The sequence below is a fragment of the Microcaecilia unicolor genome, chromosome 3, assembly GCF_901765095.1.
Source record: "Microcaecilia unicolor chromosome 3, aMicUni1.1, whole genome shotgun sequence".
Lineage (NCBI taxonomy): Eukaryota > Metazoa > Chordata > Amphibia > Gymnophiona > Siphonopidae > Microcaecilia > Microcaecilia unicolor.
In genome coordinates this window covers 299,596,119-299,623,947 of record NC_044033.1, presented here as the reverse complement: position 1 = coordinate 299,623,947, position 27,829 = coordinate 299,596,119, and the positions used below count along the sequence as shown (strand labels likewise).

The 27,829-nt window shown below is 46.6% G+C and overlaps 1 protein-coding gene across 1 annotated transcript in view; it reads left to right on the top strand.

Moving 5' to 3' along the window:
- The window catches only part of RACGAP1 (Rac GTPase activating protein 1), a 219,477-nt gene that overhangs the window by 129,145 nt on the left and 62,503 nt on the right, over positions 1 to 27,829 (top strand). Inside the window, 3 exon segments of the mRNA XM_030198223.1 lie at positions 4,991 to 5,086; positions 7,832 to 8,010; positions 8,012 to 8,028. Coding sequence (XP_030054083.1) covers positions 4,991 to 5,086; positions 7,832 to 8,010; positions 8,012 to 8,028 — 292 coding nt within the window.

Here is a 27,829-nt window from a genome sequence, read left to right as displayed (position 1 = left end):
GGTCAGGTGACATCTGATGCTCATGCCTGTCAGAGCTGAGGTCTGCTCATCAGCCCGGGAGCAAAGAGGATTAATTGTAACATAGTAAGTGACAGCAAATAAAGACCTGAATGGTCCATCCAGTCTGCCCTATAGTCGCACTCATTATCGATTCATGATTAAATCAACGAGTGTGATATTATATACTTGATTATGGTCTTTCTTTTGTGTTTCTGGAACATAGACCATAGAAGTCTATCTGGCCCTATCCTTATGTTCCAACTGCTGGAGTTGTCGTTGAAGCCCACTCCAGTCTACGCATTTTCTCATTTGTGGGACACAGATCGTAAAACTCTGTCCAGAACTGTCCTTATGTTCCAGCCACTGAAGTTGCTGTCTAAGCCCTTTCTAGCCCATCCTAAACCAGACTTCCATATATTAGACATATCATACAAAGCTGCCCGGTATTGGCCCTAGTTAATCACAGCCAGAGTCGCCATCTAAGCATTACTTCACACATCCACACACATGCAGCCATTTAAGGTTAGGTTTTTTTATAACTTCCATTTTCTAATTAGAGATCCTCTGTGTTCATCCCACGCCTTTTTGAATTCCATCATCATTTGTGTCTCTACTACTACTACTAAACATTTCTAGAGCGCTACTAGGGTTATGCAGCGCTGTACAAAATAAACAAAGGAGGACGGTCCCTGCTCAAATGAGCTTACAATCTAAAGAACGAAATGTCTACCACCTCCTTAATGGAAATTTTTCCACATTTGTGCTGTTAAAGCGAGGAGGAGGAGACAGCAGTCAAAGAACTTGGTACTTGGTAGATGAGAGGCTGGTGCAGGTGTAGCTTCCGTCCCTGCGGGAATCCCGCGGGTTCCGCGGGATTCCTGTAAATCCTGTTCCCGTGCAGCTCTCTACTTCGAGTGCCCCTAGTCTTTACTTTATGAAAAGTAAAAATTCAATTCACTTTACTTGTTCTATACCACTCGGGATTTTATATACCTCTATTATATCTCCCCAATCTCTTTTCTATGCTGAAGAGCCCTAACCGCTTTAGTCTTTCCTTATATTGAGGAGTTCCATCCTCTTTATTATTTTGGGCGACCTTCTTTGAGCTTTTTCAATGGTGCACAGTAAAAGTGGGGATTGGCCTGTCATTTTGTAGAGAGCTGATTACTTTTGAAGTGCAGTACATGGCATAATTGGATGGCCATATTCTGTACAAACTGTAGTTTTTTGATAGAAGCTTGTGTACAACCTAAGTAAATCATATTACAGTAGCCAACCATGTAATGAGTAGGGTGAGAAGCAAGGAGTGAAAGATATCTTGATTTGCTGCACTTGTATCCCACATTTTCCCACCTTTTTGCAGGCTCAATGTGGCTTACACAATGTTATAGCAATATGTATACATTATAGAATAAGAATTTCAAAATATAGATACAGATGGGTACATAGAATATCAAAGCAATCATATTAACAGAAAAATAATTTTACAATTATTACAAATAAGAGTGCATAAGTAAATCATATTGGATTGGAAGTGGATTGAAAGATTAACATAACATAATGATATCAGGACAAGATATAATCAGTCATGAGGATGTAATTAGGATGAACAGATAGGAGGGTTCCTTAATAGTTGTGATTGGAATAATTAGGAAGTCAGATCGTTATGGGGAATCTTTAGTGTACGCCTTTATGAATAAGTAGGTCTTTAATAATTTTCGGAAGGTTGTCAGGTCGTGTTGTTTTTATGGCAATTGGTAATTCGTTCCATAGTTGCGTGCAGGTGTATGAGAAACTGGATGTATGTTCAGACTTGTATTTAAGTGCTCTGCAATTGGGATAATGAAGGTTTAAGCAGGTGCATGATGAACGTTTATTGTTTCTCTCTGGTAAGTCAATTAGGTCTGACATGTATGATGGGGCATCTCCATAAATGATTTTATGGACTAAGGTACATATCTTGAATGCAATACGGTCCTTCAGTGGGAGCCAATGCAGGCTTTCTCTAAGGGGTTTGGCACTTTCATATTTCGCCTTGCCGAATATTAATCTAGCTGCGGTGTTCTGGGCTGTCTGGCGTTTCTTGATGGTTTGTGCCTTGCATACCGTGTATAAGGAATTACAGTAGTCCAGCTGAATAACTGAATAACAATGAATCACACGTAGCTGATGTAATAAACCTGTTTTGCATATGTTAGAAATCTGGGAAGTGAATGACAGCTGTGAGTCGAGGATAATCCCAAGATATCTGAATGACTCAGCTGGCTGAAAAGTGGAACCAAACATCTGAAGAGAGATGGATGGAACCGAGACAGCTCCTGTAAACCAGCAGCTTATGGTTTTGTCTTGAGAACTAGTTTATGATCCAGTAACTAGTCGGAGATAGTTTGTAAGCACTCTTGGAGTAGAACAAGGGATGGATTGAGGGTTTATAGGATAAAGTAAAAGAATCATCCACATAAAAGTGAAATGAAACACCTGAAGACTGAATATAAGTGTAGCTAAAGGACAAAGGAATAAATTGAAAAGAAGTGGAGACAAAACAGAGCCCTATGGAACATCGCAAGGCAGACATTGGGGAGACACCCTAGAAGAGGCCGTGACGATGGTGTAAGAACGTTTGGAGAGAAATGAAGTGAACCAAGACAAAACAGAACCTGCAATCCCGAGAAAGACAAAACAGTAAAAGAGAATGATCCACGAGACTGAATGCAGCTGGAAGATCCAGGGAGACAAGACTGCAAGAACCACCACATGTTTATTCCAATACATATGAACTTCATTAAGTACAGCAGTGAGGACAGTTTCCATATTAAAATGCGATCTGAAGAAATATTTCCTTAATTATTATTTCGAAAGGAGTGAAGCCTGTGAAAACTGGGATTGCTTTAATCAGTGGGATTTGAATTAGAGACTTAAGTATATGTATCGTTAAATAATTTCTGGTTTTTAAAAGAGAGAGAATGTAATCAGATGTATTATTTCTAACTAAAACCTGGACAATAAGTATGTTCTCAATGAAATGATTGACTATACACTGTATTTGGTCTTGAGGAAGCCAACCCAGATGATCAATGTGGAATAATGTATTAGATGAGTAATATCTGGGGGTAATCAGGTTAATACCATGTTTTCTTTTTTTCTGTTTACTGTTTAATTGATCTCCTTGTCTTATTTCACTCTCCCTATTTTTCTTCACTTTGTGGTCTAAGAAACAGAAAGATTGTATATAATCCATATATCTAGTTGGGATTGTTTTCTTCTTATATTGTATTAATGTGCACTCATCTCTGTATTACTGTTTGCAAGTGACCCTTGTAAAATGAAAAATTATAAATAAATGATTTAAATTTAAAAATAAAAATGCGATCTGAAGCCAGACCAGTTAGGATGGAAAGACAAGAGACTTATCAGCAAAGGAGGATAGTTGTGTGAACACTTTTTTCTCCAAGGCCTTTGAGAGAAAAGACAAATTTGAAACAGACTGATAGTGAGCTGCGACCTGAGGATCAAGAGAAGGTTTCTTGAGCAAGTGAGAGACGAGTGTTTATCAATGACAGAATTTGAAGAGAGAGCTGTAGGTTAGGGCATTTTAGCCAGAAAAATGAAAGAGAGTCTAGCTCACAGTAGGTGGATTTAGCACTAGACAGAGCTACCAATAAAGAGCGGGGAGGTGGGGGTCTGGAGCTGAAAGGTACATCAAGAGCGCACCCAAGTAGAGTTGAAGGTTGCAGAGATGGGGACAAGGATATGGGGGAGGGGTCAGATGACTGATTTTCAGGGTGGGACTATTTGAGGCGTTATCAGATGGATCTGGGAAGGTCCCGAGGGTGATAGTAGGGTATGGGCCTTCCTCTGTGTAAACACCTCCTTCCCCTGGCCTAGCACTGATACTCGCAGGTAGTTTTCAATGTTAATGGCATCCATTGTAGAAGCAGGCCTACTATTGGACAACCTGGCTCAGGGCTTAGTCATAGGGACACACTAGATGCCACTGTGTCTTCATCCCTGCAGGATGGTTCCAGTGATGTCTTAGAGTTTGATTTCAGGGCCCTAGCTAGTGGTAAATGCAGAGGCTATGCAGTAACTGTTGTATGTGCCCAACATCTTCCCATGCAGTTACCACACAATATATTTACATATAAAGTGCATTGCCAGTAAGGCAAATGCATCCATACAATCGGCAATGCACTTAAGCGTGGTTAGTGTAGTGGAAAAGAACCCCCTACTCCGCAGTAAGGTGTGGGAGGGCAGAAGCAGTTCTGAAGATGCTCCTGCTTCGTCAGAACCCAGGTTTTATTTCAAAATGGTGTCTAGCAATAATCTACTGATAATACTGCTGAGGGTCAAGCTGCCAAATAGATTGTAGGGCTTAAAGGGCTCATGTGATTCACATTGTGAAAAACAATATTTTTGAGGATATGAAGAAGCAGTTACCAAGTTGATTTCAGATCTGCTGCATGCTTCTTATAAAACTTATTATGAAGATGTCCAAAATAATTTTCTGTTCAATGAACAGAAAATACTTTTTTTTTTTTTTTTTTTTAATTTTAGTCTTTATTGGCAAACAGCATTTGGAATGATGGTGGCACCAGCTGTTTTTTCTCCACCCATTACAATTGAACTTGCTGCCCAGATTGCTAGAGAGGACTACTATGAGGATTTGGGCTGGATTTTAATTCTCCTCAGCAATCTGGAAGAACCTACCTTGTTGTTTGGATCAGACTTCAGTACTTTGCTATCCAGCCTGATGATAAAACTAGAATAAACTGTTTATAGATGTGGCCCAATATGCTGGTCTTGTTGTGCATAAAATTAAGCACTTAAGTGATAAAATGCTCTTCTGGATATGTAGTTTTGTTCTGTATACATTTTTCTGAAACTGTTTTCAAAACTTTACATCCTGTCAATGCATTGGGCAGAATGCTAAGGATAAAGGTAAAAAGTAGAGAATCTATATGAACCTTCTCAAATGTCTTCTGTTTTTCAGGGCACCATTGCTGACTTTGTGTCCCATACATCCCCCATGATTCCTCCTATTGTGGTTCACTGTGTAAATGAAATTGAACAGCGGGGATTGCATGAGGTAAGTAGGTTTTAACTGAAGACCTAGTTTGGCAGAGTCCTTGGTATCGCTAGAAAACGGAACTCACTACAAATTGACAGATCAGTCCATTTCAATAATGTATGCTACTTGACCCTGCAAATTTGTGACTGCCCCTTGACATTGGGTTAAAACTTGGGGTTCAGAGGAACACCGATTTATAATGAAGTTAGCAGAGTTGAGTTATCTCTAAAGCTATATCCACCTCCCTTTTAGTTTTATTATGAACGTATTCATAAAGAACAGAAGCAGAATATCAACAACATAATAGAACATCATTAACAAATTACTTTCCATCTCTTATCCCCCCACCCCCACCCTACAACCCAGAAATGCCTAAATTCAAAACATTTAGAAAACACTGACCCATTGCTAGCGCCCCCACCCCCTAATGTGGGTCCTGGCTTGGCATGGCTCTCTAAGCCTTATAGATACACTAGACTTTATAAAATTTGGTTAAATGTCCATGTCTCAATGCCATAGACATTTTGAAAAATAAAATCCATTTTCTGAAGTATACAAAACACTGCCAGCAAGAAAGGCTGTTCCAAAATTGTTTTACTTGCTGTGAAAAGATGTTGCCAGCTTATGTTCCACCTTGAACCCAGAATTTCTGGCTTAAAATGAAGTAAGCAACAGTCTGCCCTTCCAGGGTATGGCATGTGTATCCAGGGCTGGCTCAAGGGATTGTGGTGCCCCCCCCCCCCCCCCTCCCTTTAAACCTACAGTCTGGTATCTGTGCCTCCACTCTGCCCCCACCTCTGATCCAGTATCTTCCCATCTCTCATCCCCCACCCCCTCCAGTTGGACTAGATGAAGAACTAGTAATAAAGGGCACCAAAATCGCAGTCCAATCTCTCTTGTGCTGTCTGAGTTTGAAGGTAGACTGAAGTGGGATTTTTGGCACCCTTTATCACTGGCACCCTGGGTCAATCCTCACTTGGCAGGCCAGCCCTGTGTGTATCATTTGTTACATTATTTCCAAAAGGTTCCCCGACCTCCACATTCTCTCCAGCAGTGTCGGGGCCATATGAAACACTTTCATCAATTTCACAGGGATATAATACCATTGATAAATTTTGAACCATTTTCAACAAGATTACTATCGGTGGAAACTTTTGAACAGGTCTTATGGTGGAAGAGGGATTTAAATATCTAAGTCAGTTTCCCTTTTAGATGTGTATTTCTGCAGAGGACTATGATATATTAAGTTCAAATAGATGTGCGATATACTACCCTTACTTCTGCCTCCTCTCATTGCCCTTTCCAGCATAGTTTCTCCAAGCTTAATTTCCCCACGAGCATTACAATGTGTATAGTCCTCGGATCTGCCTATAATGAAAAATCTCTCGTCTCTTTACCACATTCATCTTGAAGAATCCATAAATGAGAGAAATTCACCATCCTCTCATAATTGCCCCAGGGTGTGAAAGCCATTGAATGCCAATCACTTGTACACCAGGTTCCCAGCCCTTGGGGGCAAGAGGGGGAGTGTATTGTGCAGCTATTTGAAGATGATAGAACTGATATGGGAAAATATTTAGTAGGGGTCATATACCATGTACTAAAGAGCTAACTAATCCCTTTTGGAACCCTTCTAACGATCCTCAAGAGATCCTCTTTTGCCAGCCAAAAGATCACCATTCTGGCTCATACCTATCCAAGGTGGTTCCTGACTAATCTTTTTTTTTTTTTTTTTTAAACATGAAAGACACTCAGCCAGGACTCTTAATCAAGCTGCCCTGTAATAAGCAAAATACTAGGAACACCCATACTCCTCTTAAGTTTAGGTTGAAAGAGTATGGCTCGACACACCCCTGGAGGGAATGTTCCCCAAATATATATATATAAAAAAAATCTTTCTTCTCAACTGAGGAAACCAGAAAAGAGTTTAGGAATAGGTAGAGGAAGGGCCAAAATAAAGGATTTTGGGTAGATCACCATTTTTTACCACTTGAATTCTTCCCACCTAGGCTATATTAAGCCTCCCACCAGTTTGATTCCTCTGTTAGTTCTCTGAGTTTAGGGAGAAAGTTAGCTTGATGTAAGCTGTCCAAGGTGGCTGTGATATGGACTCAAAGATATGTTAATATACCTTTGAAGCCATTGAAAGGGAAATCTTTGTTTCAGATGAGCCATCTCCACAGTTCTGCAGTGTTGAGAGTTAGTATCTCTGACTTTGTCATATTAAAACTGGAGGCCTCACCATACTGAGCTAACACTGTGATTATTGTGATGGAGAGACTCCTCAGGATCAGTCAGACTAAGAAGAATACCATCAACATCTTATGTTCAGAGTCCCTCAGTCATCCCCCTTGATTCCCAAACTGGATCTCATCACTTGGACCAAGGGCTCAACAGAGATTGCAAAATAGCAAGGGCGATACTGCATAGCCCTGGTGTGTGTGCTGTGATGCAATTCAGAAGGTTAGTAAGGAGCCATTGATCTTTAAGCTTGCAAGGGGTGCCTGTATAACAAGTGCACTCGGGCAAGGTAGTGGCCGTATGCACTATTTTTTTCCAAAACATAAAAGGCTTGTACACCCCATCAAGGCTTTTCCTGCATTGATTGACAATAAGATGGTAGGTGTATGTTCCCTTTGGGCCTGCTGTATTTAAATGTAATGGACATGTATCAAAATTTGCCTACCCAAGATAAATCCTTGGTCTTCATAGGTCAACTAGGGCAAGAACCCGCCTAATATTAAGATCGGTTTTTACTTGCAGACTGGCTTGTACAGAGTTTCAGGCTGTGATCGTACCGTGAAAGATCTGAAGGAAAAGTTCTTGCGTGGGAAAGCTGTCCCTCTGCTCAGTAAGGTGGATGATATTCACGCTGTTTGTGGCCTTCTGAAAGACTTCCTCCGAAATCTTAAGGAGCCCCTGCTTACTTTCCGACTCAACAGACTTTATGGGGGCTGCAGGTAAGAGTCTAGTTTAATCGGAGTTGATGGGTTGTGGGCTCCTAGCAAACTAAAAATATTGCTTTTTTTCTATGTATAGATCTGATCAGGTGTGGTCAAGTACAGCTAATCTGGAATAAAAATTTCTTGTATCAACACTTTTAAAATGGCCTACTACTACCAATTTTTTTTTTACTTTTTGTTTAGAATTTGTATACAGCATAATAAAAGCAACGTTCCATTTATAGCCAGTTGTTTCAAGACACCAATATAAAAACTATATAGCAAGTCACTTATACAACTTTATACAGTTGTATCCCTCTCATCACCACCTCCCCCATCCTATTATCTCCTATAGGCTCCAATTAGAACTGAACTTTTCTATCAGTACAACCATTTCCAATCTGTAATCTTTCAGTTGAGTAAGGCAGTTCAGATTTCACACTGCATTAAATTTGAAAAGACCCCTTTCCTACATCTTTCTGCAAACAAAACAAAACCCAAAATGCTAGAATTCCAGCCAAAGGTTCACATTTCTGGGGAAGGGGCTTGTTTCCCTCCTGATTCCTGAAGAAGCAGCTGCAGACGTCGCCTCCTTTGTATCAGTTTTAAGTGGAAGTATTCCTGGAGTGAACTGAAGCCAACAATACATCAGTCTATATTATATTTCACTCATGGTTTTCCTCCCTATGCATCACTTTTAAAATGTCATTTCTCCAGTGTTTTACATGCTCAGAATGTACAAACTCAAATGAATTGATTCAAATACACTGCTAGTAAATATAAAAAGATGTATAACATTATAGGACTACTAAAGAGAAATATTCTCAAGTAGCTGGAACACAAATGACTTGGCATAGTGATATGTATGAGGAAAGAAAATTCCCAAGGTACATTAGACTTAATGCATTGTTTCCATTATGAGTGGGTACTTTAGGTAATAGAAATACAACAAAGGAATGAAAAATAAGGTGATACCTTCTTGGACTAACAATATGCATTTTGAAAAACTATCAAAATATATGTGAAACATGACAGCATTCAATGACATCCTTGAGGGAAAGGGAGGTGTGGGGATGAGGAACTGAGAAACTCCAGTCACCTGCTTTGGCTAGGTGACAAAGCAGTATAATTTTATGGTTTAGAATGTGATAGGAAAGCAGGTCCTGTCAGCTGGTGTCAGAAATATTTAATCTGCAACTTCAAAGGTCTTACATTTCTGATTGTGTTAGTTACCTGTTAGTATTCTATCTATCTATCTACTTATTTCTATAGCGCTGCAAGGCATACGCAGCGCTGTACACCATACACAAAAGACAATCCCTGCTCAAAGAGCTTACAATCTAGATAAGAGGTAAACAGACAAAACAATTAAGGGTAAGGGAATACAGACAGAACAATTAAGGGTAAGGGAATAAAGAGGTGAGGATAAAGGACAGGGCAAGGTGAGTTACAAGTCAAAAGTAGTGGTAAAGAGGTGGTTTTGAGTTTGGACTTGAAAACGGCTAAAAACGGGGCAAGACGTACAGGCTCAGGAAGTCTATTCCAGGAGTGAGGTGCAGTGAGAAAAGGAACAGAGTCTTGAATTAGCAGTAGAGGAGAAAGGGACAGACAGAGATTTATCTACAGAACGGAGTATTCAAGGGGGGACGTAGGGAGAGACAAGAATAGAGAGGTACTGGGGAGCGGCAGAGTGAATGCACTTATAGGTTAATAGGAGAAGTTTGAATTGAATATGGAAACGGATAGGGAGTCAGTGAAGTGACTTAAGGAGAGGGCTAATGTGGGCAAAATGACTTTGGTGGAAGATGAGTCGCGCAGCAGAGTTTTCGATTAATTGAAGAGGAGAGAGATGGCTAAGAGGTAGGCCGATGAAAAGTAGGTTACAATAATCAAGACAAGAGGTGATAAAGAGTGTGGATAAGGGTTCTGGTAGAGTGCTCAGAGATGAGGGACGGATTTTGCTAATGTTGTAGAGTAAGAAACTACAGGTTTTGGCATCTGAATGTGAGCAGAGAAGGAGAGAGAGGAGTCAAAGATGACCCAAGGTTATGAGCAGATGAGACAGGGAGAATGAGAGTGTCATCCACCGAAATAGAGAAGGGGGAAAGAGGGAAGCTCGGTTTTGGCCATGTTGAGCTTCAGATGACGTCGAGACATCCATGCAGCGATGTCAGACAGGCAGGCTGAAATCTTGGTCTGGATGACGGTTGAGACATCGGGGTAGAGAGGTAGATCTGGGGGGAGTCAGCATAGAGATGGTACTGAAAGCCATGGGAAGAAATCAGAGAGCCAAGGGAAGAAGTGTAGATGAAAACAGGAGAGGACCGAGAACAGAGCCTTGAGGTACACTGGTAGTGGGATAGAAGTGGAAGAGGATCCACCAGAGTGTACATTAAAGGTGTGATTCGAGAGGTAGGAGGAGAACCAGGAGAGAACAGAGCCCTGGAATCCAAATGAAGACAGTGTATCAAGGAGTAGGCTGTGATCCACAGTGTCAAAGCGGCGGATAGGGTCGAGAAAGGATGAGGATAGAATAGAGACCTTTGGATTTGGCCAGAAACAGGTCGTTGGAAAACTTTTGTAAGTGCAGTTTCGGTTGAATGAAGACCATAGGTCATTGATTGCAATGCCCAGGTTCTGAAAACTGCTCACCCACGGAGGTATCATTTTGCTTTGTTGTGGTGCCTATGTGACAAATGCTAAAGTCCATAATCATTTCCCCCGATATAGTATCCTTCACATTTTCTCCATTGAACAATATACACAACATTTGAGAAACAACATGAGTTAGGGTCCCTTTATGCTGAATGTTTTTCCTATGTAGGCAACGTGTGGTCCTCTATCACAATTTGCAGTTCACTGTGTTGCAAGCACTAGTGCCATTCTCTTTTTTTTTTTTTTTTTTTTTGCTTCAGATTTGGTTGTCAAAAGGCCATTTCTGGAGCTAGGAATATCTATTAATTTATGAGTAGTGGCTGTACACATTTTATGATTTATTCTGTTTCTGTCCAGCACACAACAAGAGACTGAGGTTTTCTTTGTTCTACAGTACTTTTCTCTGCATGTCTGAGGGCAGTCGTTTTGGAGATCATTTTGGGTTGTAGCCTTTGTTTGAAGGATTCAATCCGAATTTTTAGGTTTCTCTTGGGTCAGATTATATACAGTGATATTGTGTGCAGGGGTGTAGCTAGACCTGACACTTTTTTTTGGTTGGGAGGCAGAATTAACATGGGGGGGGGGGGGGCGCCACTAGGTGTGAGTAGCGCTTGGTATACTCCTAATAATGCCTTAGACTGCACTTGATAACGGATTTCTAAGTAAATAGTCCTGTATCAACATAAACCACAAGCACACTTGTGGAAACCTTGGAAAAACTGACAATTTTAAATGAAGTTGGCATTATCCCTTAACTTTTTACCATTATAGTAGACTTGAGTCTGGTCAACTTCGATACACATCACAGTATCCTGGAAAATTACTGCAGTGGCACATATCCCTCAACTTTATAACAAATATTTTATTAATACAGCTTAAGGCATTTTATAAGTCATCTTGTCCCTTCCTCTGATTCTACTTCTATCTGTCCTTTCTGATGCTGACATTAACCATTTCAAGTCCCTGGAGTACCTGACAGTTTCCTTCACCCCCTTCTGCATAGGAAGGAGCGGACAAAGGATTGTCTGCCAAATTACTTTGTGAATAACACTAATCCTGCAAAAAGCTTCTCAGAGCCTATGTAGCAAGCTTAACAGCACCAGTTCTGAATACACACATATCAGTAACTGTACCTTTAAAAAAGCAGCTGTGAATATACAGAACTGCAATAGGCTCCCTATTGGAAAAGCAAGACTCCACGCACAAATTACATGCCAGCAGAATCTCTCAAGTTGGTCACTCATAGAATACAGACAATCCTTACCAATTAAAGAATGAAGGACCAAAATTAGAGAAGGAAAAGCTGAGAATCATATTATCTGTAAGCAGTACATCACAGGAGAAATAAAAGTTGAAATGATCTACTATAGGGAGCAAATACAAGATCACTTTCTACCCCAAAATAATAACCACAAATAAATTATCTAGATACCCATAAAAAGTTAAGAACTTGTGGGTCAACAGTGAGCTGTATTTTCACAGCACTTAGACTTACAAAGTTACATAGTAACTTATGTAACTTTTAGTGCTTTGAAAATGATCCCCAGTGTCTCCAGCCAACTTATTAGTGGAACATAACCACAGAGGCATGGTATGGTCACATTTTCAATATGGTAATACTAGAGCCTTGCGAAGGAACAGGTTATTTTGAGTTGGTCTTCACTGGACCAAACTTGCTTTCCTTGTGCCATCACCAACCAGCTGGATAGGCTGTGTCTTAAAAGGTGGAGGATAAAGGATTTTTTTTTTTTTTTTTTTTTACATTTATATCCCACATTATCCCAAGCAAACTCGGGTTCAATTTGAAAATACAGTGAGAATTATAGAATTCAGTTATATCATGGGAGCAAATAGATGGATATGTCTGAAATATTTAACAAAGTTGAGATTAGCATATATACAGTCCTTTAATGATGCCTCAGGTTCAGGAATCATAGCCATTTCTTTGTCATCAGCAGCAGATGAATCCATTAACCGATGTGTTGTATCTGCCTACCAGCAGGTGGAGATAGAGAACATTGAAAAACCATAGTGCCTCTTGGGACGGCTAGCCCCAACTGCCTTCAGTATTTCTCTATCTCCCAGCAGGTGTGGACGTAGCTTGATCAGCTCCTGGATTTCAGACTGCCTGGGGTGGCTCCTGTGCTTTGCCAGTTGAGCAGGAGTGTTGTGGCTGGTGGCGCCCACTTTAAAAGCATATAGGTTCGCAGTTTCCCTGCCTTACCCATTCCCCCCTCTTTCCGGAGTCCCTCTGTTGCTGCCTGCCTCCAACTTTCCTCACAGCATTAAAAAAAAAAAGTGCGCTTTTACTGCTTGGCTGTTCTGAGGCTTTTCCCAGAGATTCTGGTTCTGTGCAGCTTAACCGGAGCCATTTTATTACCATATTTCCCTCCAGTCGGGCGATGGCTGCTGAAGGAGTTAAGCGCTGCTCCCGTTGTGGTAAACGCAGATCAGCAGGGGGCTGTGTAAACATGCTCCTTAGACGCTCACGCTAGTAGGAGCATGGCGAGTGATGTTTCTCTTCCCGCTCGATGGAGCTGGCAGCGGGCGCCATTTTGGAAGCGCCACATGGTCTCGACCCTTGCAGTTGCGGAGGAGTCTGAGTGCAGGGGGACGCCTCGTTTAGAGGCTGCCAGAGGAGCTCCTACATCCGTTTCTCCTAATTCGGAGGCGGAGGGCCAGGGTGAGTTTTTCTCCCCTGAGTTTATGCTTTAATGCATAAGGCGTTCATGCTGAAAAGAGCTCTGCCGCAGGTTGTCTGACACCGCGTTGCCTCCTGGCTTCCCTCCGGTGTTGAGGCCCCGGGGTTGCTTCAGATGTTTCCTTCCCCGAGCGTTGGAAACACGCTAAACATAGACGGGTAAATTCCCCGTCTGAAAGTGGCGCATATCCTTCCCCCCCCCCCCCCCCCGTGGTCGGGCTGTGGGGAGTCTGAGGGGTCTGGCAGGCCCTCAGGGACGGATGATCCAGAGGAGGGTGTCTGTTTGCCACTGGATTTGGATGATCCCAATGCGGTCCGGATTTTCCACCACGATGAGCTGCCAGCTCTTATTTCTGACGCCTTGCAGGCCCTCTCGATTGATGATCCTGCTGAAGGTTAATCTTAGGATGGCAAGTACTAAGAAGCATACTCGGACCTTTCCGGTGCATGACTCCATCCAAGAGCTTATTTCTGCTCAATGGTCTGACCCTGATGGGCCGTTGAAAGTGGCCAGGGCTATGGGTCAGCTTTACCCTCTGCGTGAGGAGCACTTGGCCCCCTTGGGGATGCCTAAAGTGGATGCACTGGTCACGGCGGTGACAAAAAAGACCACTCTCCCAGTAGAGGGGAGGGGTTGCTTTGAAAGACATGCAGGACTGGTGGCTGGAGTCCGTGCTGAAGCAGTCCTTTGAAATTGCGGGCCTTGCCTTCATGGCGTCTATTTGCAGTTCCTATGCAGCCCGGGCATGTCTTTCCTGGCTACAGCAGGCGGTGGAACAGCCCGCCGATGGTGTGGGTCCCCTTTCTGAGGTTGCCCCGCGGATGGAGTCAGCCCTGTCATTTTTGGTTGACGCCCTTTATGATCTGGTCAGAGCTTCGGCTAAGCAGATGTCTGTGGCGGTTTCTGCCCGCTGCCTTCTTTGGCTGCGGCATTGGGGCGGCTGACATGGCTTCTAAGCAAAGGCTGGTGAGGCTACCCTTTCGGGGCCTCCTGTTATTTGGAGATGAATTGGAGAAGATTGTGAAAGACCTGGGGGAGTCTAAATCCCAGCGGTTAGCTGAAGATAGGCCGAGGCAGCCTATCAAAGGTTCTGTGTTTCCCTCCTCTTCCAGACCTCGCTTCCGTGAAGCTCGCAGGTATCGCCCGGGGCACTCTGCTGGGTTTTCTCAACGTGCCCGTTGGAACTTCTTTCGCTCAGACAGACGTTCCGCAGGGGCCGGTTCAAGGCCAGGAGTTCAGGGGCGTCCTCCACAATGATGGGACGCCGTTCCACTCCTCCTTGCCTGCAAAAGGAGTACGTCTTTCCCTCTTTCTAGAGGAGTGGACCAAGATTATCTCGGATCAGTGGGTCCTGGACCTAATCAGAGAAGGTTACCGACTGGAATTCGGTGCCCTGGTGAGAGACGTGTTTGTGGCGTTGGGAAAACATTTCCAGTTTCGGGCCTTGCCTTTCGGCCTAGCCACAGCTCCCCGTACCTTTTCCAAGGTAATGGTGGTTATAGCTGCCTGCCTCAGGCGAGAGGATATCAGAGTTCACTCTTTATCTCGACGACTGGCTCATCAGAGCAGATTTGGCACCGAGAGTCGTCTTGCCATAGCCAGAGTGGTGGCAGTCCTGCAGGCGCTAGGCTGGGTGGTCAATATACCCAAACGTCACCTGACCCCCCTCTCTCTCGAGTATTTTGGGGGTCTGGTTCGACACGGCCTCGGGGTTTCTTTCTCTCCGACCAAAGGCAGTGCAAGCTTCAGAATCAGGTCCGTCTGCTCCTGTGGATGCCTCGCCCATGAGCTTGGGACTTTGTCCAGCTGCTGGGGTCGGTGACTGCCACCTTGGAGGTGGTGCCTGGGCGAGAGCGCATATGAGGCCTCTGCAGATTGCCCTGCTTCAACAATGGTCTCGCGTGGCCCAGGAAATATCAACGCAGACTAATGTTGCTCCCTGTGGCCTGGCTTAGTATGGAGTGTGGCTCTCTCCGACACGATGCTGCACCAAGGAATGCCTCTTGCGCTTCCTTCTTGGTGCCTGGTGATAAGATGCCAGCCTTCTGGGGCTGGGGAGCGCATTGCCAGGGAAGCTATGCTCAGGGTCTGTGGACACCCATGGAAGCGGGGTTGGTCCATCATCGCTTGGAACTGAGAGCGATATTCCAAGCTCTTATGGCCTTTCAAAAAGACTCTGAAGGGGCTTGCTGTCCGGTTCTGTCAAACACGACAGCGGTGGCATACATAAATCGTCAGGGAGGCACTCAGTGCAGGGCCCTGGCTGCGGAGGCCGCTCAGATTTGCCACTGGGCCGAGCTAGACCTGCACTTCTGTTTGGCAGCTCACATAGCAGGTCAGAGCAACGTGCAAGCTGATTTTCTCAGCAGGCATCAAATCGACCCGGCGGAATGGGAAGTGGCAGAAGTTTTTCTTCAATTTGTGCCGAATGGGAGACTCCCAGAATGGATCTAATGGCGTCAAGTGCAAACGCCAAAGTACCTCGCTTTTTCAGCAGAAGAAGAGATCCTCACTCGGCGGGGTTGGATGCTGTGGCTCAACCCTGGCCCTCGGGCCTCCTGTATGTGTTCCCTCCTTGGCCCTTGATAGGGTGAGTCGTACTGAGGATTCAACAGCACCGAGGTCTGGTGATTCTCATAGCTCCAGATTGGCCAAGGCATCCGTGGTATGCAGATCTCTGCCGGATGCTGGTGGACGCTCCTGTTCATTTGCCCCTGGTGCTGAACCTCTTGGTTCAGGGTCCGGTGTCTATGGGAGGATCCCTGCCGATTTGGTCTTACGGCCTGGCTATTGAGAGGGCGCAATTGAGAGACAAGGGCTACTCTACAGGTCATCTCCACTCTCTTGCAGGCCCGCAAGCGGTCCACCTCCGCAGCTTATGCTCTGATCTGGCGCAAGTTTGAGGCATGGGGTGTTTCAAAGGCAATCACACCCATGCGGGCTACAGTCTCGACAGTGCTGGACTTTTTGCAGGAGGGCTTACAAAAAGGCCTGGCTTACAATTCCCTGCGGGTGCAAGTGGCAGCATTATCATGTTATTGAGGGAAAGTCGCTGGCTTGCCCCTTGCTGCTCATCAGGACATTGCCCAATTTTCTCAGAGGGGTGCTTAGGCTCCGTCCTCCCGTCCGGTTGCCCTGTCCGGCCTAGAACCTGGGGCTAGTATTGAAGACTTCAGTGTTCGTCCTTCGAGCCGCTTAAGCGAGCTTCGGAGAAGGATGTGACTCTCAAGACTGTCTTTTTGGTGGCCATTAGATAGGCTAGACACGTGTCTGAGCTGCAGGCGCTGTCCTGTCGGGACCCTTTTCTGCAATTCTCGGAGTCCGGAGTAATGGTACGTACAGTGCCTTCCTTCCTGCCTAAGGTGGTTTTAGCGTTTCACCTGAACCAGCCCATTTTTCTTCCTTCCTTTTTCTAGGGAAGCGTTCCCGGACTCCTTTGGGCAATTACATCTTTTGGATGTCTGCAGGGCACTGTTGCAGTATCTACAGATGTCAAATGACTTCAGGAAGTCTGATCACCTTTTTGTATTGTTGTCAGGTCCTTGGTGTGGAGGCCCGGCGTTAAAGGCCACAATAATAGCCTGTTGGCTCAAGGAAGTCATTTTTTCTGCCTATCTACTTTTTTTTTTTTTTTATTTGTACCCCGTGCTTTCCCACTCATGGCAGGCTCAATGCGGCTTAGGTACTTATTTGTATCTGGGGCAATGGAGGGTTAAGTGACTTGCCCAGGGTCACAAGGAGCTACCTGTGTCTGCAGTGAGAATCGAACCCAGTTCCCCAGGACCAAAGTCCACCACTCTAACCACTAGGCCACTCCTCCACTTCACTTCAGGTCGGTCTCCGCCTGAAGCGTTTAAGGCGCATTCCACAAGAGCGATTTCTTCCTCGTGAGCTGAAACAGTGCACTCTCTCTTCAAGAGATATGTAGTGCGGCTACTTGGGCTTCTCAGCTCTCTTTTGTCCGGCGTTACAGGCTGGATGTTGTAGTGAAGCAGGACGCGATTTTTGGAGCACAAGTGCTTGCTCACGGTGTAGCCTGTTTCCACCCTAAGTAGGGATTGCTTTTGTAAATCCCATCAGTTAATGGATTCATCTGCTGCTGATGACAAGGAAAGGAAAATTAGGTTCTTACCTTGGTAATTTTCTTTCTTTTAGTCACAGCAGATGAATCCACGATTCCTCCCTGTGACTTTTTTGTTCAGATCTTTCAAATGCAGATATATATCTCATTGGGAGAAGTTGGATAACAGTTCTCAAAATTTCTACATGATGTTCTTCTACAGGAGGTTGAGTTCATCCCTCCTTTGTATGGTTATTGCTCCTGTTCTGGGGCGTTTGTTCGCTGTGAGGAAAGTTTGTTATTATACCTTTATAGTTCACTCTGCTTTGGAAATCTCAAATACTGAAGGCAGTTGGGGCTAACCGTCCAAGAAGCACTATGGTTTTTCAGTGTTCTCTATCTCCACCTGCTGGTAGGCGGATACAACCCATCAGTTAGTGGAGTCATCTGCTGTGACTAAAGGAAAGAAAATTACCAAGGTAAGAACCTAATTTTCCCATGTATAGGCATGCACACACCAGAACAGGCATCTATACACACATTGCAAAAGAAAACGTCTTCTACAGAGTATATCCAAAACTTAATTTTTATTTTCTTAATTCTATTTTCCAAAATACTAGACAGCAGCTGTACAAATCAGTAGGACCCAAAGCAGTCCAAAAGTAAAGTCTGAAATAACAAAGTTTATACCTAATTAATCACCCATGGCATTCATCTTTTGGGTTTTAAAAGCAAAACCATGTGAATGTAAGGACTGGATAAATGAATTTAAAACAAAGTTTAAAGCAAATGCCCTTAATATTTAATACTTGGCAGAAATAATGAAACAGTGATGGAATATTCACATAGCAAGCAGCCTGAGCTAACAAATTTATTTTCCATTGAACATAATTAAGTTTGCTCGGTAGCTAATAGTTTGCTGAACTGCACATGTAAACTGACTCTGGATACAACTTCAGCATGAAGGAAGCCCTTCTCTCATGATTCAATACCTCTCTATGAAATAGCAGGATAAAAATTCACTTGCCTCTTTAATATGCCACTGCATTCCACAAAACAAAATGGCACCATATGTAGAATTTAGTCCTATACCAGCATAAAACAAAACTAATATGTGAACACCTTCGGTCATACTTCAAGAAAGGTGGTATATCAAGTGTCTATATAAACACAGATGGGAAAATAACTCTCCATTCAAACATTGTATTCTCCGAGGACAAGCAGGCTGCTTGTTCTCACGACTGGGTGAACGTCCGCGTCAGCCCCCACCAACCGGAAGAAGCTTCGCGGGCGGTCCGCACGCAGGGCACGCCCACCGCGCATGCGCGGACCGTCTTCCCGCCCGTGCGCGACCGTTCCCACCAGTCTTGTTTTTTCCCGCGCTGGAGAGTCGTGCGTCGCCGCTCTCTTGTCAGCCCTGGAAAACCGTCGCGTTCGCGAATTTCTTATTTTTTTGTTTCTGGTTCCCGCGCGTTCCGGACCCTTTTTCTTTCTTGTTAAAAAAAAAAAAAAAAAGAGTGAACGCGCTTGTTTTTTCCCTCGTTTTCTAGCGGGGGCGTCGCGTTGCGGCCTTGTGGCCGCGCGGTCGATTTATTTTTCGAGGTGTGATTTACCGCCACCATCAACGACTTTAATTTCGCCGATGCGATTTTTCCGTCGATGTCCTCGAAGGTCCCGAGTGGATTTAAGAAGTGTGGTCGGTGCGGCCGGCCGATCTCGCAGACCGACACCCACGCTTGGTGCCTCCAGTGCCTCGGGCCGGAGCACAATATCAAGTCGTGTTCTTTGTGTCTTGGTCTCCGGAAACGGACTCAGGTTGCGAGGCAAGTTCTTCGGGACCGTCTTTTTGGAACTTGCGCCGGCCCCTCGACGTCGACCTCGACGGCATCGGTATCGATGGCCGGTTCTTCGGTACCGGTATCGATGTCCGCGAAATCGGCACCGATGGCATCGACCCCAGGAGTACAGGTCCCGTCGGCCCGCCGGTCCTCCGGTGATGGTAGGGGCGAGAGGCCGCGTGGGCAATCGGCCCCGGTCACTCCCTCTGCCCATGGCCCTCGGGACCGAACCCTGTCTGACCCGGCCCCTCGAGACCGAGGGGGATCAACCTCCTCCTCCTCAGTTCCACCGGGCGCCGATGACGGGCACCGCAAAAAACAGAAAAAGCACCGTCATCGGTCCCCATCGGTGCGCCCGGCCCTCGGTGCCGGTGAGGAGTCGACACCGAAGGCGTCTGCGTCGAGAGGAGAAGTCCCCTTCGGTAGTGGAGGTACCGACGCGTCAGGGTCCCAGCACTTCGGTGCAGTCTCCTGGACCCGAGCAGCTTCCGGCAACCGACGCCATCTACCGGCCCCCCCCCCCCCCCCCCGTCTTTCCCGACAGCGGGCCTGGACGAGTGCCTCCGAGCCATCCTTCCGGGGATCCTGGAAGGGCTGATGCGCCAGGCTGTGCCGGCGCCGGGGGTGCTTGCGCCCTCGGCACGTTGACTGTGGCGCCGGCGAGCTCTAGCCCGGTGCCGAGGCCTTCGACACCGCCGCCGCTTGCGGCGCCGGTCTCGACCACCACGCAGGTGGAGTCCCCGTCGATGGAGGGAGCTTCGTCCCCGCCGGCGCGGGAGTCCACCACTCGACGGCACCGAGGCCTCGGTGCCTCGACGTCGAGCCGGGCCCGGTTAAGGACTCAGCTACATGAGCTTATGTCCGATACCGAGGAAGAGGCCTCGTGGGGGGAAGAGGAGGACCCCAGATATTTCTCCTCAGAGGAGTCTGTGGGCCTCCCCTCTGACCCCACGCCTTCACCGGAGAGGAAGCTCTCGCCTCCTGAGAGCCTCTCCTTTGCCTCCTTTGTTAGGGATATGTCTATATGCATTCCCTTCCCCGTGGTCTCTGTGGACGAGCCGAGGGCTGAGATATGCTCGAGGTCCTCGACTATCCATCACCACCTAGAGAGTCCTCCACGGTGCCGTTGCACAATGTCCTCAAAGAGACACTGCTTCGGAACTGGATGAGACCATTATCTAATCCCACCATTCCCAAGAAAGCAGAGTCCCAGTACAGAATCCACTCGGACCCAGAGTTAATGCGGCCCCAATTGCCCCATGACTCGGCGGTCGTGGATTCTGCTCTCAAGAGGGCACGGAGTTCGAGGGATACCGCCTCGGCGCCCCCGGGGCGGGAGTCTCGCACTCTTGGCTCGTTTGGGAGGAAGGCCTACCAATCTTCCATGCTCATGACCTGCATCCAATCTTACCAGCTCTACATGAGCATACACATGCGGAACACTGTGAAGCAACTGGCGGACCTGGTTGATAAGCTCCCGCCGGAGCAGTCCAGGCCTTATCAGGAGGTGGTCAGGCAGCTGAAGGCGTGCAGAAAGTTCCTGTCCAGGGGTATCTGACACCTGTGACGTGGCATCTCGTGCTGCGGCCCAAGGTATAGTGATGCGCAGGCTCTCATGGCTGCGTGCCTCTGACCTGGACAACCGCACCCAGCAGAGACTGGCCGACGTCCCTTGCCGGGGGGATAATATTTTTGGCGAGAAGGTCGAGCAGCTGGTGGACCAACTGCATCAGCGGGAAACCGCCCTCGACAAGCTCTCCCACCGGGCGCCTTCAGCATCCACCTCAGCAGGTGGACGTTTTTCCCGGGCCCGGCAGGCTGCGCCCTATGCTTTTGCCAAGCGTAGGTACACCCAGCCAGCCCGAAGGCCTCGACAGGCACAGGGACAGCCCCAGCGAGCTCGTTCTCATCAACAGCGTGCGCCTAAGCAGCCCCCTGCGCCTCCACAGCAAAAGCCGGGGACGGGCTTTTGACTGGATCCACGGGAACATAGCCGCCCTCAAAGTGTCCGTGCCGGACGATCTGCCCGGTTCGGAGGGAGGTTAAAAGTTTTTCACCAAAGGTGGCCTCTAATAACCTCCGACCAGTGGGTTCTCCAAATAGTGCGGTGCGGATACGCCCTAAATTTGGCCTCCCTTCCACCAAATTGTCCTCCGGGAGCTCAATCCTTCAGCTCCCATCACAAGCAGGTACTTGCAGAGGAACTCTCCGCCCTTCTCAGCGCCAATGCGGTCGAGCCTGTACCACCCGGGCAGGAAGGGCAAGGGTTCTATTCCAGGTACTTCCTTGTGGAAAAGAAAACAGGGGGGGATGCGTCCCATCCTAGACCTGAGAGGCCTGAACAAATTCCTGGTCAAAGAAAAGTTCAGGATGCTTTCCTTGGACACCCTTCTGCCAATGATTCAGAAAAACGATTGGCTATGTTCCCTGGATTTAAAGGACGCATACACTCACATCCCGATACTGCCAGCTCACAGACAGTATCTCAGATTCCGCCTGGGCGCACGGCACTTTCAGTATTGTGTGCTGCCCTTTGGGCTCGCCTCTGCCCCACGGGTGTTTACAAAGTGCCTCGTGGTGGTGGCGGCGTATCTCCGCAAGCTGGGAGTGCACGTGTTCCCATATCTTGACGATTGGCTGGTCAAGAACACCTCGGAGGCAGGAGCCCTCCGGTCCATGCAGTGCACTATTCAACTCTTGGAGCTGCTGGGGTTTGTGATAAATTACCCAAAGTCCCATCTCCGGCCAACCCAGTCTCTGGAATTCATAGGAGCTCTGCTGAATACCCAGACGGCTCGGTTCTTCCTTCCCGAAGCGAGGCCAACAAACTCCTGTCCCTGACTTCGCAGGACCAGAGCGTCTCAGCAGGTCACAGCTCGGCAGATGTTGAGACTTCTGGGTCATATGGCCTCCACAGTCCATGTGACTCCCATGGCTCGTCTTCACATGAGATCTGCTCAATGGACCCTAGCTTCCCAGTGGTCCCAAGCCACCGGGAATCTAGAGGATGTCATCCGCCTCTCCACCAGTTGCCGCACTTCACTGCTCTGGTGGACCGTTTGGACCAATTTGACCCTGGGACCAATTTGACCCTGGGACGTCCATTCCAAATTCCACAGCCCACGAAAGTGCTGACGACGGATGCATCTCGCCTGGGGTGGGGAGCTCATGTCGATGGGCTCCACACCCAGGGTCTGTGGTCCCTCCAGGAAAAGGATCTGCAGATCAACCTTCTGGAGCTCCGAGCGATCTGGAACGCACTGAGGGCTTTCAGAGATCGGCTGTCCTGCCAACTTATCCAAATGCTGCAGACAATCAGGTTGCAATGTATTACACCAACAAGCAGGGGGCACCGTATCTCCCCCCTTGTTCAGGAAGCCGTCGGGATTTGGCGTTGGGCTTGCCAGTTCGGCATGCTCCAAGCCACATACCTGGCAGTGTAAATAACAGTCTGGCCGACAGACTGAGCAGAGTCATGCAACCGCACGAGTGGTCGCTTCATTCCAGAGTGGTACGCAAGATCTTCCGAGAGTGGGGCACCCCTCGGTGGACCTTTTCCGCCCTCTCAGACCAACCACAAGCTGCCTCTGTTCTGTTCCAGACTTCAGGCACACGGCAGGCTAGCGTCGGATGCCTTTCTCCTTCATTGGGGGACCGGCCTCCTGTATGCTTATCCTCCCATACCTTTGGTGGGGAAGACCTTACTGAAGCTCAAGCAAGACCGTGGCACCATGATTCTGATAGCGCCCTTTTGGCCCCGTCAGATCTGGTTCCCTCTTCTTCTGGAGTTGTCCTCAGAAGAACCTTGGAGATTGGAGTGTTTTCCGACTCTCATTTCGCAGAACGACGGAGCGTTGCTGCACCCCAACCTTCAGTCTCTGGCTCTCACGGCCTGGATGTTGAGGGCGTAGACTTCGCTACGTTGGGTCTGTCGGAGGGTGTCTCCCGTGTCTTGCTTGCCTCTAGGAAGGATTCCACTAAAAAGAGTTACCTTTTCAAGTGGAGGAGGTTTGGTGTGAGAGCAAGGCCCTAGAACCTCGTTCTTGTCCTGCACAGAACCTGCTTGAATACCTTCTGCACTTATCAGACTCTGGCCTCAAGATCAACTCCGTAAGGAATCACCTTAGTGCGATTAGTGCTTACCATTATCGTGTGGAAGGTAAAACCATCTCTGGAGAGCCTTTAGTCGTTCGATTCATGAGAGGCTTGCTGTTGTCAAAGCCCCCTATCAAGCCTCCTACAGTGTCATGGGATCTCAACGTCGTCCTCACCCAGCTGATGAAACCTCCTTTTGAGCCACTGAATACCTGCCATCTGAAGTACTTGACCTGGAAGGTCATTTTCTTGGTGGCAGTTACTTCAGCTTGTAGGGTCAGTGAGCTTCAAGCCCTGGTAGCTCATGCTCCATATACCAAATTTCATCACAACACAGTAGTGCTCCGCACCCACCCAAAGTTCCTGCCGAAGGTGGTGTCGGAGTTCCATCTTAACCAGTCAATTGTCTTGCCAACATTCTTCCCCAGGCCTCATACCCGCCCTGCTGAATGTCAGTTGCACACATTGGACTGCAAGAGAGCATTGGCCTTCTACTTGGAGCGGACACAGCCCCACAGACAGTCCGCCCAATTGTTTGTTTCTTTCGACCCTAACAGGCTAGGGTTCGCTGTCGGGAAACGCACCATCTCCAATTGGCTAGCAGATTGCATTTCCTTCACTTACGCCCAGGCTGGGCTGGCTCTTGAGGGTCATGTCACGGCTCATAGTGTTAGAGCCATGGCAGCGTCAGTGGCCCACTTGAAGTCAGCCACTATTGAAGAGATTTGCAAGGCTGCGACGTGGTCATCTGTCCACACATTCACATCGCATTACTGCCTCCAGCAGGATACCAGACGCGACAGTCGGTTTGGGCAGTCGGTGCTGCAGAATCTGTTTGGGGTGTAAATCCAACTCCACCCTCCAGGACCCGCATTTATTCTGATCAGGCTGCACTCTCAGTTAGTTGTTCTTCGTAGGTCAATTTTCTGTTGTACCCTCGCCGTTGCGAGGTTCAATTGACCTGGGTTCTTGTTTTGAGTGAGCCTGAGAGCTAGGGATATCCCAGTCGTGAGAACAAGCAGCCTGCTTGTCCTCGGAGAAAGTGAATGATACCTACCTGTAGCAGGTGTTCTCCGAGGACAGCAGGCTGATTGTTCTCACCTACCCTCCCTCCTCCCCTTTGGAGTTGCGTTTAATCATTTTTGCTTGTCATTCAACTGGCGGGAACGGTCGTGCACGGGCGGGAAGACGGCCGCGCATGCGCGGTGGGCGTGCCCTGCGTGCGGACCGCCCGCGAAGCTTCTTCCGGTTGGTGGGGGCTGCCGCGGACGTCACCCAGTCGTGAGAACAATCAGCCTGCTGTCCTCGGAGAACACCTGCTACAGGTATGTATCATTCACTTTCACTGAATGGGCTACAGTACAGCAAATGTTTCCTGGACCCACCCACATGTCATGCAATAGAGAAAGTCCCCTCCCCTCTCCACTAGTTAACATTTCCATCAAACACGTAGCTTCTACCTCTAGACTTCTCTGTTCTGTCCTTTTATATCGTTCCTTTCGCATTTAAACGAAAGAGCATAAACGCCCCCCCCCCCTTCCCGAGGGGGGGAAAAAAAGCTACAAAACGCCTGTGAGATTGGAGAAAAAAGTTGTTGCATAATAAACCCACAAGTAAAAGAAAACAAGTGAGGTGGACACAAATAGATATTTAATAAAGTATGACAACCCCCCCCCCCCCCCCCCCCAAAAAAAAAAAAAAAAAATTAATCTCTCAGCTGTGGGAGTTATTGGCAAAAGAAGTTTAAAGAACAGTTAACTGCAAGGGCCTGGAGGGGGAACTAGTCCTTTCGGGCTCCCTGAGGGGAGCGTAAATAAAAGGTAGAAGACAAAAGAAGAAAGGACAATATAGTGGCAAACTGAGAACTCGCTGACTCCCACACTGACCTCGCGAGGAGAGCACTGGGAACACGAGGTTCTGCCGTTCGCAGGTGGATAGAAGGAAGAAGTGTGCATGTTCTTTCTCTCACACACTCCATGCCCATCCCTCAGCAAAACAAAAGTTTTTGGGTTGCCAGCAGTGCCAGTGAGGTGTAAACACTGCCTTCGTTGGTCCCAGAAGATCTCCCTCTGTTGCAGCATCCCGCCTATGCAGAACAGGAAACTGTAGCAGAGGGAAAGCTTCCGGGCCGCGGAAGGCAGTGTGCTTACCTCATTGACGCCGGCGGCCTGAAATGTTGAAGGACAGCGGTGCAGGGAGTGGGAGGGTAGCCAGTAATGCCCAAAACACGGGTACTTGAAAGGCCACCAGGGTTGGGGGGCCTGAGGCTGTTCAACCAACTGGCTATATTTTGGATTTTATTTATTTATTTATTGCATTTGTATCCCACCTTTTTGCGGGTTCAGTGTGGCTTACAATACGTTATGAAAGCTGGAAGTACAGTTTGTTACAACTCAGTTATGGATTACATTATGAGGTGTTATGCGAGACAAAGTCTAGTATCATTAAGGAATATAACAATGGAAAAGATCATTGAGACATTGGAAAGGAAAGAACGGGAAACTAAAAGGGGCAGTATATAATAACAGGAAAGCATTTGGTATACATTTTCTGTGAGTAAGGTATGAGTGTGGTGAGATTACGGGAGATGAGAAGGTGAGGTTAGGGGGATGGGAATTCAGAGTGGCTGTAATGATGCATTATTGAACAGTGAGTGCGGCTTTATGTGTTTTGGTTCTTTCCGTAAATTTTCTCAAAAAGATGGGTCTTCAGTAGTTTGTGAAAGGTGGTTTGCTCGTAGATCGTTTTCAGGTTGCGCGGCAGTGAATTCCAGAACTGCGTGCTCATGTAGGAAAAGGTTGACGCGTGCAGTGTCTTGTATTTCAAGCCCTTGCAATTAGGGAAGTGGAGGTTGAGGAAAGTTCGGGATGATCTTTTGGCGTTTCTTGGTGGTAAGTCTATTAAATCAGACATGTAGGCTGGGGCTTCACCGTGAATGATTTTGTGGACTAATGTGCATACTTTAAAAGTAATGCGTTCCTTGAGTGGGAGCCAGTGTAGCTTCTCTCGTAAGGGTTTTGCACTTTCATATTTTGGTTTTCCGAAGATGAGTCTGGCTGCTGTATTCTGGGCTGTTTGGAGTTTTCTCAGTATTTGCTCTTTGCAACCTGCGTATAGTGAGTTGCAGTAATCCACATGGCTGAGAACGAGGGATTGCACTAGGCTGCGAAAGATGGATCTTGGGAAGAATTGTCTTATTCTTTTCAGTTTCCACATGCAGTAGAACATCTTTTTGGTTGTGTTGTTTGCATGAGTTTCGAGTGTTAGGTGGCAGTCGATAGTGACTCCAAGGATTTTTAACGTTTCTGAGATTGGAAGGTTTAGTTTTGGTGTGTTTAAAGCGGTGAATTCATTCGTGTTGTACTGGGAAGTGAGTATCAGGCATTGAGTTTTTTCTGCATTTAGTTTCAAGCGAAAAGCATCTGCCCAGGTGTTCATGATGTGTAGACTTTGGTTGATTTCATTGAAGATTTCTTTAATGTCTTGTTTGAAAGGGATGTATATTGTTACATCATCGGCGTAAATATATGGGTTGAGGTTGTGGTTTGATAGGAGTTTCGCCAGGGGGATCATTATTAGGTTGAAAATGGTTGGTGAGAGGGGTGATCCTTGTGGTACTCCACATTCGGGTGTCCATGCCGCAGACGTGGTTGAATAAATAGCCAAACCCAGTATTCGTAAAAAAAAAATCTTCTGGCCAAATCTGTACAATTCTGCTGTTAGCTGTATTCTACTAGATTTGATGGACGCACTCTGTTTTAATATTACTCATCTGGCTTGCCAGATTCGGAATAGTTACATTATTTTTTTAGTTACAGAAATAGTGTACAGCTGAAGTAGTTTGGTAGCCACCAATTCGGAGGTTCAATTGCATAATTACAGTTCTTTCTATATTTTCCTGGGCTTCTCAACCCTTGTGTGTGCGGTTATCCACCTGGGTTGCAAATAGCACCAACCACCTGAGTTGCACACTTGCACCCACTGGCATGTTGCTCAGTGGCACCGGTATTGCACACTAACTGCATGCTTTGGTATTGTACGAAGCGACGACAACCACCACCTGGAATGTTGCACAGGGCGGTGATGACCCCCTAGGGTGTTGCACAGTACTGTTATTTCATAGATGTGATCACCATCTGTGTTATACTGTTGCACAATCTGGTATACCATTGGCTGTGGTAACCATAATTAGGATATCAGCGTCCACACACATCTTTGGAATGCTTATGCTTCACTTAAAACATTTTATGGCAAGCTTTTGAAAGCAGGACCCTCATCTTCCGGTAAGGAAATGAGGGGAAATTTTTTTTTTTTTAAGTAGTTAAGGTAGACAAAAATCTAGCTTAAAGAATGTGCATTAGATTTTAGAGGCTACTGGAATATCAGAAGTGAGAGAAACAGGGAAGATATATCTAAAGGCATGAACAGGAAAAAAATCAAACTTCATCAGCCCTCCGGACCGGTACAGA